The following is a 15,084-nucleotide window of genomic DNA, read 5'->3' on the forward strand; positions in this document are numbered from 1 at the left end:
AGCTGGGTCTTCATCCTCATGGGACCACTGTAATTTTGGCCAAGTCGCTAAACTCTCTGAAGCTTGGGCTCAGAAAAATGATGGCAGGGATTTGATATTTTAATTCTGTTGGACGTGTGGCAGACAACCCCTTCCCTCAAACTGAAACTAATACAGAACAGAAATAAATGAGAGAGATACAAGGGGAAGAGGTCTGACTGAAGCAGGACAGGCTGTATATTGGAGTAGTGGTTAGAGGTGGGGACTGCAGTCAGAAGACCTAAGCTCAAATGCTGGCCCATCCCCTCACCAGTCACCCCAGAATCTGGAGTGAAAACCACTATCCTGGCTGGTCTCAGAGGCCTCCCCACTTCACATTGTTGTGATCTGTAACATTTACCACACAGAAAATAGACATCTATTTTAAAACTTCAGTGTAGATTTTAATTTATTGTTTATATGGTGTCATTTATTTTAATTTAAAAACAGAGTATTGACCTGGAAGAGTTTTTTATTGCTTCTGCTTTCGCACAAAATCAGATTTATACTAGTTTTTCCCAACTACCATCTGCCCCTAGAGCAGTAAGCCCTTACGATCTTGCCTCTTCCTCTCAACACAGGTGCTAAACTTAGTTCTTGCTTCATCCCTAGAGAGAGAAATAGAGTATTTCAAATTTCCCCATCTGCAGTATAACTTGGCTTGGGAAATACTGGTTTAAAACCATTCTATTTGATTTTTTAAGATTTTATTTTCAAAGGCCTCTATAGTAGGAGATATAGTAGGAGATAGCCTACTAGAGTTTCCCAGTCCAATGTTTAATGGTTGTATTCATTTGGAAATTTTCCCTCATATTTGACAGAAATCACTCAATAAAGTTCCCCTGCATATAATGCTTCTCAACTTTCATTTCTACAACTTTTAAAAAATGTCTTATAATTAAGTTCTTCAGTGTCACTGTACAGCTCTCTTCTTTTTTTTAAATTTTTTATTTTTTAAAATTTATTTATTTATTTTTGGCTGTATTGCATCATCGTCGTTAGGTATTCGTTGCTGCGTGCGGGCTTTCTGTAGTTGCAGCGAGCAGGGACTACTCTTCGTGGCAGTGTGCGGGCTTCTCATTGCAGTGGCTTCTCTTGTTGCTGAGCTTGGGCTCTAGGTGCATGGGCTTCAGTAGTTGTGGCTTGCAGGCTCTAGAGCTCAGGCTCAGTAGTTGTGGCACATGGGCTTAGTTGCTCTGCAGCATGCGGGATCTTCCTGGACCAGGGCTCGAACCCGTGTCCCCTACACTGGCAGGTGGATTCTTAACCACTGGGTCACCAGGGAAGTTCCATGTATAGCTCTCTTCTGAACTCTCTCACTTTTTCCCCATTTTCTCCTCTGCATAGTAACCTTAAATTGAAAACAGAATGGTCTGAAGAGTGTTCCTGGATTCTATGACTTATGATGTATATTAAATATTTTGTGTAGTTAACTTATTACAGCACTTCCAGGTTTCATCTTGGTAAGAGCATCAACATTTTCTAAAACATATGTCATCAGACAATATACATAAAATTACAGGCATGTAATGACACTTTACATGTACTTATATTGGCTAATAAACACATACCCCGCCCTGTGTTATAAATTAGGTAACTTCTTGACCATACATTGCAACCAAAAAGCCACTCAAATCTCCAAACTCATATTTGAACTCTGCCCCAGAACTATGGACAGATGCACAGTGTTTCTGATCAATGTTAAGAAGAGATCGCAATCTGATCAATATTGTTGACCGAAGAAAAACTACACAACCTAAAAGTTTCAAGTTGAGTTTTATTCGAGGATCTTACTGAGGACTATGGTCCAGGAGACAGTCTCTCAGATAACAATGAGGAACTGCTCCAAAGAGATAACAGAGGAGCCAGGATATATACAAGTTTTTTTGCTGGGAAAAAAAACCCCAAAACAACATGTAGTCGAACATCAAAAGATTACTGCTAATCACAAACAGATATCTCAAGTTAATGATTTTAGTGTTTTTCTATGTATGGGGAGTTACAAGATTCGGGGTTTACTGAAATTATTCCTTAGATACACATCTTAACTATCTAGTATCTAGGGCCAGTATCCAAAGCACAGATAGCTTCCTGGTTTTCTCCATCCTGAATTCCCCATAGGGCACACCATAAGTGGATACCTGCAGTGGCTAATGGCTTGATCCTTACAGAACAGGGATGGCAGGCAACATACTTTGTTTACTGGAATGTCAGGCAACATTCTCTGTTCACAGTACTCTAAGCTGTTGGATAGAAGCCCCTACCTCCTGAAAGGTTGTGGGTTAGGCATTTTCTACTAGAACTGCTTCGATAACTGGAAGAAGTATTGGCTAGAACTTTGATGTCAGAAACAAGAAATTATGTTCCCAGAGGCTTGGAGGAAGAAAAATAGAGGGTAGGATTTTTTATTGGTGCCAAATCAAAGAGTCCCCCAAAATGTATTTTAGACATAATCTTATGTCTCTATTTTATCACATGACAATGAAGTTTCCCTATCATTTTACTGCTGCTGCCTTTTAAATACTGCATTCCATTTTACTGTAGAATAGCCCAAAGAATAAACAAATTAAGAAGCTGTTTGACAATGTCTTTTAAACTCAAGCAAATGCCACTAAGTAAAATAACGTTGTGTACTAGCTCCTTTCTAGTTCCTCCCCACTAGGAAAGGGCTATTGACTACTTCACAGGCTCCGGACGTGCAGGCCCAGCGGCCATGCTCACGGGCCCAGCCGCTCCACGGCACGCGGGATCCTCCCAGATCGGGGCACGAACCCGTGTCCCCCGCATCGGCAGGCGGACTCTCAACCACTGCGCCACCAGGGAAGCCCTGTAATTATTCTTAAATCTAAAATTAATTTTAGAAGAAAATCCGAAGGCAGCCCCGGAGCGTAATGTTAGTAATTTTATCCCAGCCATAAAGTTAGGCCTCCAACAATAAGGTTTTATATTAGTTATTCTTTATTCTCAACTACTCTGTAGCAAATTACAAATCTACCAACACATAAGTTATTTGCTATTACAGGGGAGCAAAGTTGGCCACCCCAAAATGCATCCCTTTGGCATGCAGATTATTTCAAGCTAAAAAGAAGCAAGGCCCAAAAGATTGGGGAAGAATCTTTGAACTTTCTCCTAACTGCCTAAAAAAATTTAGATAGAAGACCTGTTCCAGGAAGGGAGCTGTCACCGTAGATTACTACAGTATAATATGAACTAGGTGTGTAGACAGGGAGGAACCTAGCAAAGTCTGCTTGTTGAAATTCCTCTCTGTGTTCCATTGTTTCTGTATGACCCAGCAAACAGTTTTTGCCACCCATTTGCTCATTTTCATCTTCCTGTGAATTGCCTTCTTTCCCTCAAACAATGGAGCCATCCACAACTGTGCACCCTGAGGGGATTCAGGATGGAAAAAAAGCAGGACACTGGCCCCAGACAGTTAAGGTGCATATCAAAGGAATGATTTCAATAAGCCCAGACTCTTGCATCTCCCCATACATAGAAGAGTGCTAAATTCATTAACTTGAGATGTCTGGTTTTTCTTTAATTAACAGTAATCTTTTGACTACCCCGTTTTTGTTGCCAAAACTCGTATATGTCCTGGCTCCTCTCTTACCTCTTCCAGGCAATCCCTCAGAGTTCTCCAAAAGGCTGTCTTCTGGACTTAAGTACTCAGCAAGTCCGCCAAATAAAACATAATTCTCAACTTTTAGGTTGTGCAATTTTGGGTTTTTTTTTCAGTCAACGCTATGAAGTCCCAAACCCCTGCCCCATTCTCTTCTCTCAGGTGGCACATACGCCTCGATTGCCTAACTTGTCCTTGGGCCTCATTTTCTTAGGGAGCCCCCTGGACGCAGGTAATTAAATTTGATTTTCTCCTATTAATCTATCTCACGTCAAGTTAACCCTTAGACCAGCCAGAAGAATCTCGAAGGGCAGAGGGAAGTTTCTTCTCCTTCCCCACTCTACTAAATGGGTGTTTAGAATAATGGCTAGAACATGGCAGGTCTCAAAGTTCCTTAAATGAGTCCGTGGATGCTTCAAACACAAAACGTGACAGAACCAGCAAGGCGGAAAGAAGTGGCTTCATTTTATTGGTTGGGCGCGTAGTAAGCAAGTTGCTGGTGAGGTTTTGATGGCTGCTTCTCCACGCTCCCCTCCGCCCCTACCAACTAGGAAGAGTCAACCAGGAACTACCTCTTATATATCCTCAGTCACTGAACCGACGTATTGTTTAAGCTCTGACAGGCAGTCCTCAAAGAGACTACACCCTGCTTGAATAATTTAGGCTGGGGCACAGGCCAGACCACAAAGCGCATCTGTGCGAGAGAGAGCCTCACTCAGTCCTGTCGTTTCCAGCATCTACAGCCGGCCGCCCATTTTTCATACACCATATTTACAGTCGGGGTAGAAAAAAAAGCCTAGTTTACCAGGAGGCTACTTATACGGCGCCGGGTTAGGCATATGTTTCACCTGCTTGGCCAATTAGCTTCCTCTGCCCGCAAGACTAGTTCAACAGGTTTCCTTTTTCTCTTCCTCCGCCTCCTGGGTTGGAGAAAGAGGTTGTCACTTCGCTTCGACCCTCCCCTTCCCTCCCTCCCAGCTCTGCCCCGCCAGCTCGGACCAATCGCGCCGGCTCGAACGTGTCCAGGTTGGCGGCCCCCGGCAGGGCCGGCCCGGATGCGCCGAGCGGCCCAGGGCGCAAGGGAGGGCGCAGTGGGTTCGCTGGGCCTGCGCCCCGGACGGTGGGAGTCGGGGAAGCGGGAGGAGGAGACTGTCTGAAGGTGCCCTCCAGACGCGGCCCTGATGACTGAACTACAGCAAGATGTGGACGACACAAAGCCTGCCAAAGTGCTCGGGAAGAGAGAGAGCAAAATTGGCTCAGCCCAGTAAGTACCCTCCGCTGGATCCCAGCCGCGGCGGTAGAACGCGCGCTGCCCGAACTTCTCTGCCAGGGAAGAGTTGGGAATGGGAACGGTTTTCTGGAACTTTTAACGTGGACAGAATTGTGGCTTGAACTCTTCCTGTGGCGCCCGGTCTCTTTTTTGCCCCCGATTCTGTAGTAGAGAAAAGGCACGGCAGCGTTTCAGAAACGCACTGCAGCTTGCAGTCCGGTGGGGATGGGAATTATTTGAGCCGAGAGCACGACCGGTGTTTTATAAATCCCAAGGGAGGTCTGGGGCGACTCTTCAGAGCTCCAAGCCACATCAAGAAGCAGCGCTTAACATTTATTCTAACTGTCTTACATCTTAATGACTTGTGTGAAGATGCAGCTGTCCCGTAGATGTCGTCTGGTCACTAGCTTCACAAAGATGCGTATTTTGTCGTTCGATTCGGAGCGTGAGGGTGTTTTTTTCCCCCCATCCCCTTCACTGTTTCCCCTCACGAGAGAGGAAAAGTAGTGGAAAATATGAAATACGCTTTATCTTTCCCCCTCAAAGACCGCCTGCCTTTGTTGAGTACTTAACACAAACTTGTTATACGCTTTTTTTTTTTTTGAGGGAGGGTGTGGGAGTGGGGTGAGGGAGCATAGTGAACATAAAATAAAACATCAGATATTGGGTTGTGACTATCCTCCCAAAAGATTCATGTGCGTAATAGGATTCGCACATTGTTTGACCTGTAAACTCTTCTGGTTTAAGAAGCTGAAAACTCAAATATTTGATCACAAGGATTAGCTTCCTGTAATGAAATTTATTTATCTTACGTACTTTTTAAAATCCAGAAGTATGGTTATTTATGTGATTGTTATTCCCAAACTTTTCTTTTAAAAAAGAAAAGAATCTTTAAGTGTTTGGTCATTTTCTATATCACTATAACATTAAGTGAGAGTAAGGTAAATATCTAAATAAGCCCAATTTTAATTTTTATGGTACCAAGCTGTTGGGTATCTAAAATGCTTTATTGCTACTAGTATAAAAAAGATGACAGACTTTTTTAATAGTAAAGATTCAATCCCCAAAAAAGATTTAAAAAATTCAGTCCTCATCATTCATTATTTCAGCATTTACTCATTTTTAGGAACACAGCCTGGTTCCACATAAAGACTTGTGTTGGTAAAAGCATATTCCACCCATTTATTGAAGTTTGGGCCGACCTTTTAGAAAAAGAATAGCTTTTATTAGCTGCTTTGAATTGTGGTTTCAAAGGCTTTGGTCATATTCTCTTCAAGTGTCTGCTTTCCTTGGCTACTTCAGCTCATGTTCTTTGCACTTTACTGACTGAAAAAAGGTGATTGAGGAAAAATTGCTCTAGGTATAACTCAAACAAAATGTTCTTGTTTCCTTACCCAGAAATAACATCCTTACTTTATACTAATCATTCAAGACCAAGAAAAAGATGAACCAGCAAATGACATGTATTTCCTTAACCATTCTTTTATAAACTTTACCTCCCTGAAGAAGAGGTGTTGTGGCTAGTCTGGTCACCATTTCATAGATGTTTGAGGTGACAGGAGTGGTAAGTGGCACTGGCAGGACTGGAACCCAGGACTCTAAACTCCTGGATCAGAACTCATCCAGAGGCACTATTTATTATTTTCAGCTACACAAAGCAGAATGATTCAAGCCCACCCAACAGCTGTTAAGTTTTAAATCTTCACATTCCCTCCCAGTCCTCAAGATAATTCAGTCAAGGAGAGCATTCTGATTGATTGAAAACATCTGCCATAGCATTAGACTAATTTTGTTAAATTAAAATTCTTTAGATGTTGAGAACATAATTATGTAGAAGATACACAACCACCTTGAAGCTCAAGGCCCCGAACAGCCAGCCCTTCATTTGGAACATTCAGTTTCACAAATTCATTTCAGTTCTACAAATGGGAATACCTACTATTTGTTCAATAATGGTGGGCAATACAAGAATGAATGTGATTTGGTATCCGTCTTTCTGTAACTCCAAGAGCACTGTTGAGGGGAGCCATGTATGTATGTTACAGTACTTCAAGGGACGATGGTGGCCATTGCCACATTAAATACACAAACAAGATATTATAAAAAGTTTGGCCTATAACTGAATCTTCTCCACAGTTAGGATATGTACCCATTTGGCAGTCTTTGGTTTATTGAGTCTTTGGTTTTTCCCCCGCAAAGTGTTAATTCCCAGGCCTACTAAAGTCACTTCTGATTCAATCTAAGATTTTAGACCCTCTTTTTTTCTGAGCTCTTAAACTCCTGCTCTGATAACAGAATAAAAGTAATTTAAAGACACAGGTAGATACATTTTCACAGTGATATATTGGTGTGATAATTCCATATTTGAAATCATGTTGAGTAGCAAAATTTTTATGCTTGGAAACCCAGTCTAACTTGTCTGTTTTGAATTTCATCTTAGATTAATCATCACTAAGCTCAAAGTTGTTGAAGGCTAAGTGTCCCAAGGGACATTTTCTTCAAGAGTGTTAGAACGGCTTGCTCCTCCCCATTCTCTGCTTCTGTAACTTCACCCACATGGGCCTCATCACCTAGGACCTTAGCCTCTTAATTAATAATGGCTGCCAATTATGGAGAATGCTTGCTATGTGACAGGCTGTATGCTCAACACTTATTCATTGTCATACAGAATCCAGTCGATACTATCGTTATCTCCATTTTACAAGTAAGAACACTGATTCTGAGAGGTTAAGTAACTAGCCAGGCAGAGACACAGTTAATAAGAGAACAGCTCAAATTCAAGTCCAGGACTCCTAACTCTAGAGCTTGACCTTGAATCTTTATCCCTCCTCCTATGCTCTAGAATCTATGATGGCCCTCCGTAACCTACTCTTCAAAAACAGCCTCCTCTGCCAAGAATCTAAGACCCGTAATGAGCTGGACACACATAGACCATTTCAACCTCATTTCCTAATCCTGGTCAGCTTGCACAGCCTCTGTAGCCAGCCACGCTAGCAGCACTGTAATTCAGAGGCGATAATGCAGAAGAATAAGGAACATGTGTGCCAAACGTAGTACTGAATCAGGTTCCCTCATTCTTCCCTCCTCAGCTCTCTATTACTTTGCTCAAGCAGTGCCCTCTCTTGTCTCAAGATACTTCTGTAAATCAACTTGAGCTTTCCTTCATTTAAAGCCTCTCCTAATCACTGGCCATACTCTCCTCTTTCTTACCAGTGCTCACCCTGTATGTATGTGGTCAGCCCAGAGAAGTTCACCGCTACTACTATTACTATGTATTAATAGTTAATGTTTATGTAACGTTTAGTGTGTACGAAATACTGCTCTAAGTTATTAACATATACTCACACAGTAGTCCAGTGTACATTAGTTAACTGTCCCCAAATAGATTGCAAACTCCAATCACGTTTTTTCTTATTGAATTTCTCAAAGGACTCAGCAAATAATCACTTTCAATAACTATGTGTTGGTGAGCTGTGGAGGCTGGGATCCCATCCCCCGCTGATTAAGGTATATAATATGCTTACAGCTGACTTTCAGTTTGACGACCTCAGGGGAAGTTATACTCAAATCAAATTATCTGTCAGTAGCAGTAGAATTTTTTTTTATTGTATCACAAGAATCTTTGATGTTTACTTTAAAGTTTACTCATGGTGGTGTAAGTAGCAGTAGAATTTTTAGGTACATTTACTTGCCCAAGAACTGTGACTTATTTATTCATCTTTGTGCTGGAAGTGAGACTGCACATTTACTCACCACCAAAATACATATTCAATTTAAAAATAACAGCCCCCCCTTTTTTTTTAACCAAGAATTGGTAGTTCTAGCTGCATATTTCCTTTCGAGATCCTAGTTTTTCCCTACTTTATCTTTTTCATTCTTAATTTTGTGTTCACGTTGCATAGATATTTCTAACATAGCCTAACTTTTTTAACACACATTTTGTTAGATACACTTTTATTTCTTAAAGTCTCTGGCGGATCTCATTTAGTAATGGCCTCGTTACTTTTAATGAATTTCAAAAAGTAAAACTAATACTGATAATACTTCTGGGCAGTTGATTCATATTTCAAATAATGAATTATATCACATGCCACATACACTTGTAATGCAGTTTGAATTTTAAAAATTTAATAATTTGGGATGTAAGAATTCTAGAAATTTGTTCAATTTCATATGTGTGGAGAAAGAGAGGGTGGATGTATGCAATATAAGCAGTTTACCTTAAAAGGAAGTTCTCTGGGATTATCAAGAAATAATAATGATTTGGGGCACATATTTTGACTTTAAAGAGTGAATTCAAGCAAAAATAAATTACCTTAGTCTTGTGCATATTGTGGGTACTTGACAAACAGAATAAGAGTTGCAGTTGGGGACTGATCTTGCATTGGTAGCAAGAGGAGCAAAGATGAATAATTATTGAGTATAGCTCGACTTCTTAGTGCTTGCTGAAGTCCAAACATTGAAAGTGACTATTTAGCAAGAAAAATCTCTGTAAATTATCTATATATTATATATCTTTCCATATGTGTGTTTGTATATTATTTTTCTTCTTTAATTCTAATTTCCAGCTCACCAACTCTGACAGATTACCCAGCATACTTTTTTTTTTTTTGGCGGTACACGGGCCTCTCACTGTTGTGGCCTCTCCCGTTGCGGAGCACAGGCTCCGGACGCGCAGGCTCAGCGGCCATGGCTCACGGGCCCAGCCGCTCCACGGCATGTGGGATCTTCCCGGATCCGGGCATGAACCCGTGTCCCCTGCATCGGCAGGCGGACTCTCAACCACTGCGCCACCAGGGAAGCCCCCAACCAGCATACTTTTTAATATAAACTTTGGGATAAGAAGAAAAAATTACAGCATTAGAAAATATTAAAATTATATTAAGGTAAAACAATCGAGGAGTTTGAAAAGGTGGAGAAAAATAGTGTTCTGGTTTTAAATGTTTTGAAAAGAAATTTAATGAACCAAATCAGCTCCATGACTCAATGTTAATATCATTGGAAATTGCTGATTTGTCAAGGCAGTACAGAAAGAGGTTAAGAATGCAGGCTCTAGGAAACTAGGATCTGAAGTCTGACTTTCCTGTCTCCTAGAAGTTTGACCCTGGTGAGTTGCTTAGCCACCTCCAAGCTTCATTATCTGTAAAGAATAATAAAGTCAGCTGTGGGAACTCCCTGGCCATCCAGTGGTTGGGACTCCACTCTTTCTCTGCCGAGGGCACAGGTTCAGTCCCTGGTCGTGGAACTAACATCCTGCAAGCTGTGCAGCGCAGCCAAGAAATAAATAAATAACTAAATTTAATTAAGCCAGATGTTTTGATTAGGCTTGCCTTGAAGTTTCAATGCGAAATGTCAGAAATTCACTTCACCTCGTGCCTGACACGGTCAGCGCTCCATAAGCCATAGCTGTGGTGGTCCTCACTGTTGAAGGTCTGGGACTGTGGTAACCTAAATGGGAGGGAAGTCCAGAAGGGAGGGGATATCTGTATGTGTATGGCTGATTCATTTTGTTGTGCAGTGGAGGCTAACGCAACATTGTAAAGCAACCATACTCGAATAAAAATTAATTTAAAAAACAAAAAAAAGAAAGTATAATTAAACAAAATAGTCAAAATTCAAAAGGCCTAGTAACTCTTAACAGTCGCAGGCACCAGTGTCCTATTAAGTGAGCCTCTTGCATCCGCTACACCTACAGGGCACTTTGACAGCCACTGAGCATTTCCATGAATCCAACGTGGCATCTTGGTTTTTAGTTTATGCTGAAAGGATCTCATGCCATAACTCTTCAGTGACCTACCAGCTTATTTAAATGTTGCTTACTGATCTGGTGTTCTCACATCTGTTGTCCAGTGCTTTTATCTCTGATCCATTGATTTCTACATCCTACATCCTGGCGCTGAGCTTTTCTTTCATGGCTCCTCAACTTTAAACTGCTGAGTTGTTTCCATTTGCTGAACTTCAGTAGACCTCCCCTTCAACATCTTTCTAGTTCTTTAAATGCCCAGCTTTAGGCATTTCACACATTTCCAAGTGGCATAAAGCACAGGTCCTGGAGACAGACTCCTCCACAGCCACCTGAATGACTGTTCTTCCTTCTTAAAGAAAAGAGCGTGTTTTTATCCATGCTCTTAAACTTGATCATATACCCTTAGGAGAGGAGCAGAACCAACTTAAACTCCATTCCCTAAGGTAAACTGGTTGATATGTTCTCGTTGGTCATTCCACGTGTGTCAGAGGTTCCCACATTCATGATGGGACATGATGTCCCAAGAGGCAGATTATTTTTAACAGGCTTATTGAGACATATTTTACATATCATAAAATTTACCCATTTCAAGTGTACAATTCAATGACTTTGAGTAACATTAGTGAGTGGTGCAGCGTCACCATACCCAGTTTTAGAACATTTTCACATCCTCTCTCCATTACGATCCCTTGGGCCCGTTTATACTAATTCCCATTAGTATGACATAAAATGTACTTAAACAAAAGAGTCAAAATTCACCCCCTACCCCAGCCCCAGGTAGTCACTAATCTGTTTTCTATCTCTAAATTTCTCTTTTCTGGGCATGTCATATAAATGGAATCATATATAATATGCAGACTCTTGTATCTGTCTTCTTTCACTTACCATCATGTTTTTGAGGTTCATCCATGAAGTAGCATATACCAGTGGTTCATTCCTTTTCATTGCTGAATAGTATTCCACTATACGGATAGACCACTTTTTTTTTATTCCCATAGGTTTATTTTTTATTTATTTATTTTTTTAACATCTTTATTGGCGTATAATTGCTTTACGATGGTGTGTTAGTTTCTGCTTTATAACAAAGTGAATCAGTTATACATATACATATATCCCCATATCTCTTCCCTCTTGCGTTTCCCTCCCTCCCACCCTCCCTATCCCACCCCTCTAGGTGCTCACAAAGCACCGAGCTGATCTCCCTGTGCTATGCAGCTGCTTCCCACTAGCTAGCTATTTTATGTTTGGTAGTGTATATATGTCCATGCCACTGTCTCACTTTGTCACAGCTTACCCTTCCCCCTCCCCATATCCTCAAGTCCATTCTCTAGTAGGTCTTTGTCTTTATTCCCGTCTTGCCCGTAGGTTCTTCATGACCTTTTTTTTTTTTTTGAGATTTCGTATATATGTGTTAGCATACGGTATTGGTTTTTCTCTTTCTGACTTACTTCACTCTGTATGACAGACTCTAGGTCCATCCACATCTCTACAAATAACTGAATTTCATTCCTTTTTATGGCTAATATTCCATTGTATATATGTGCCACATCTTCTTTATCCATTCATCTGTTGATGGACACTTAGGTTGCTTCCATGTCCTGGCTATTGTAAATAGAGCTGCAATGAACATTTTGGTACATGACTCTTTGAATTATGGTTTTCTCAGGGTATATGCCCAGTAGTGGGATTGCTGCGTCGTATGGTAGTTCTATTTGTAGTTTTTTAAGGAACCTGCATACTGTCTCCATAGTGGCTGTACCAATTCACATTCCCACCAACAGTGCAAGAGGGTTCCCTTTTCTCCACACCCTCTCCAGCATTTATTGTTTCTAGATTTTTTGATGATGGCCATTCTGACCAGTGTGAGATGATATCTCATTGTAGTTTTGATTTGCATTTCTCTAATGATTAGTGATGTTGAGCATCCTTTTATGTGTTTGTTGGCAATCTGTATATCTTCTCTGGAGAAATGTCTATTTAGGTCTTCTGCCCATTTTTGGATTGTGTTGTTTGTTGTTTTGATATGAAGCTGCATGAGCTGCTTGTAAATTTTGGAGATTAATCCTTTGTCAGTTGCTTCATTTGCAAATATTTTCTCCTATTCTGAGGGTTGTCTTTTTGCGGATAGACCACATTTTGTCTGTCTGTTCACTTGTTCACGAACATTTAGGTTGTCTCCACTTGTTGATTATGATGAATAATGCTGCAATGAATATTTGTGTGCAAGTCTTTGTATGGGCAGATGTTTTCATTTCTCTTGTGCATATACCTAGAAATGGGATTGCTGGGTCATATGGTAATTCTATGTTTAACTTTTTGAGGAACTGGCAAACTTTTCCAAAGCAGCTACACCCTTTTACATGCTCACCAGCAATGCATGAGGGCCCGTGGTGTAGATTTAAGAGAAAGTTCTTTCACATAGCAGGGAAATAAGATTGTAAACACCTTAAAGATAGGTCAGTACCTTACACTTTAGAACATAACAAATATCTGTTGAATTGTTGACTGAGTGAAATTCATACTTAGGGTTTTGAAAACTCCCTCAAACTGCAGTGTTAAAGATAACTCAGACTGTCATACTTGGGTACTGTTTTTACAAGCTCTTAAAATTTTGCATGTAACATTTGTTACTGGTTTTTTTTTTTTTTTTTTTTTCGGTACGCGGGCCTCTCACTGCTGTGGCCTCTCCCGCTGCAGGGCACAGGCTCCGGACGCGCAAGCTCAGCGGCCATGGCTCACGGGCCCAGCCGCTCCGCGGCATGTGGGATCTTCCCGGACCGGGGCGCGAACCCGTGTCCCCCGCATCAGCAGGCGGACTCTCAACCACTGCGCCACCAGGGAAGCCCTGGTTTTTTTTTTTTTAATGACAGTAATACAAAGAAGAAAATTTTAAATGAGACCGTAATCTTCCCCTATCTGTGCTGACATATTTTAAAGGGTAGAAAATTAAAACAACATAGATAGGTACAAAATGAAAAAGGAAGGTCTTCTTCTCATCTCCCACCTGACAGTTCCTTGTCTCAGGGGTAACCACTTGCCAAGGGTTTGGGTTTTGTTCTTACGGTCTTGTCATTTAAGGCCAGAGTCAAGTTTTTTGTTGTTTTATTTTTCCTTAGAACCTCCACCTTCCAATATGCCTCTAAGTGTGTTGGACTTGGCACAATGAAGCACCTTGTGAGGTCAGGAAGATTAAGTGTGAGCCTACAGTATCTGGACTGCACACTGTAGGAGAGCTCGATAAAGGGCGGACTTTATTCCCATAAACCACTGTTTTCCCAGACTTCTTTGCAGAAGAATTATCTACCAATAAGTTGACCTACACAGTTTTAATATTGATGAATAAATAAATCCATCGGAACAGAGGTTTCTTAAGTGACCTTAGCCAGGTGGACTCAGAATGTTAGAAAGAAGGGTTGCTGTCTGACTGGCCCATCCTCAAGTTACCTGTTCATCTTCTAATCTCTTCTGTGCCCCTGTCCAACCGGATGATCCTAGACAGGCCCCCAGTCAGATGAGGCAGCAATAAATGTGGGCCACCCTGTGAACAACTAGATACAAGTCACAGTAGTGATGAGACCTGTTTAAGAAGAGCAGAGACCAAAATGGAGAAACGGAAATGTGACGTTGGAGACAAGGAGTAAGGAGATGGGGGGAGAATAGAAGAAAGTTAGAAAGAGAGGGGGGAAGATTGAGTCATATTGAAAGATGAAGAAAAAAATGCTACTTCACCATTAACCTATGTGATCTCCCCCTTCTCTCCTGGCGGAGGGTCCTCCTCACCTCTCCCTGTGCTCTTCCGTGTCCTATCACTGAAATCTCAGGCACTGAGCTGGGTGGCTGACGTGCCTCTTCTTCCCCAGTGGAGATGTTGCTGTATATAAACGTTGGTGTTTTCTTTAAGTCCATATATGTCAGGCTTATGATTATATCCATAGTTGTCATCTTCTAGACTTTTCAAATTATGTCTTCCATCCTGTGCAATGAGTTTAAAACTGGGAAGAACCTCAGAAATACTCTAATTTTTGTGTCTTTTACTGTTAAGGATTCTTATCTGAAAACAGTTATCTTGTGATCCTACAAATTATTTTGAAACCCCTAGCGTGTAGTGCTGTAAAAGCTGTATTGTGAGTTGAGTTGCCATATGTCAACGGTGAAGAAAAACTCTTCATCATGACAACTTTTATTATCGCTGTATTATTTCTATAATTCATTAGAAAATAGTTCCTCATTGGATCCTAACAATGTAAATGTTGTGCTGGATGCTGTGTATAACAAATAATGTAGTCCTCTGAGAGCCCGTACAAACTGTCAAGAATATTTTTTCCCTCCCTCTTTCCCTTCCTCTCTTCTAAAGTTGGACTAGTTTTGATGTGAAGTTGGTAGATTTCTTATACTTGTTGTTGATTTGATCAGAATCTTTTCTGAAATTTT

At 41.1% G+C, this 15,084-nt stretch overlaps 1 protein-coding gene across 5 annotated transcripts in view; it reads left to right on the forward strand.

Annotated features, from left to right (window-relative positions):
* The first annotated feature begins 4,615 nt into the window (after positions 1-4,615).
* Positions 4,616-15,084, forward strand: part of GRAMD2B (GRAM domain containing 2B) — a 67,963-nt gene continuing 57,494 nt past the window's right edge. For 2 of the 5 annotated variants that reach the window (XM_060143491.1, XM_060143492.1), the window contains exon 1: positions 4,619-4,901. In XM_060143491.1, coding sequence (XP_059999474.1) covers positions 4,819-4,901 — 83 coding nt within the window. In that variant the 5' untranslated portion in view covers positions 4,619-4,818. Of the gene's footprint in view, positions 4,902-15,084 lie in introns of all 5 variants that reach the window. The other 3 variants (XM_060143493.1, XM_060143495.1, XR_009539557.1) reach the window with 2 other exon arrangements.

The sequence above is a fragment of the Lagenorhynchus albirostris genome, chromosome 3 (genome assembly GCF_949774975.1).
Source record: "Lagenorhynchus albirostris chromosome 3, mLagAlb1.1, whole genome shotgun sequence".
Classification (NCBI taxonomy): Eukaryota; Metazoa; Chordata; class Mammalia; order Artiodactyla; family Delphinidae; genus Lagenorhynchus; species Lagenorhynchus albirostris.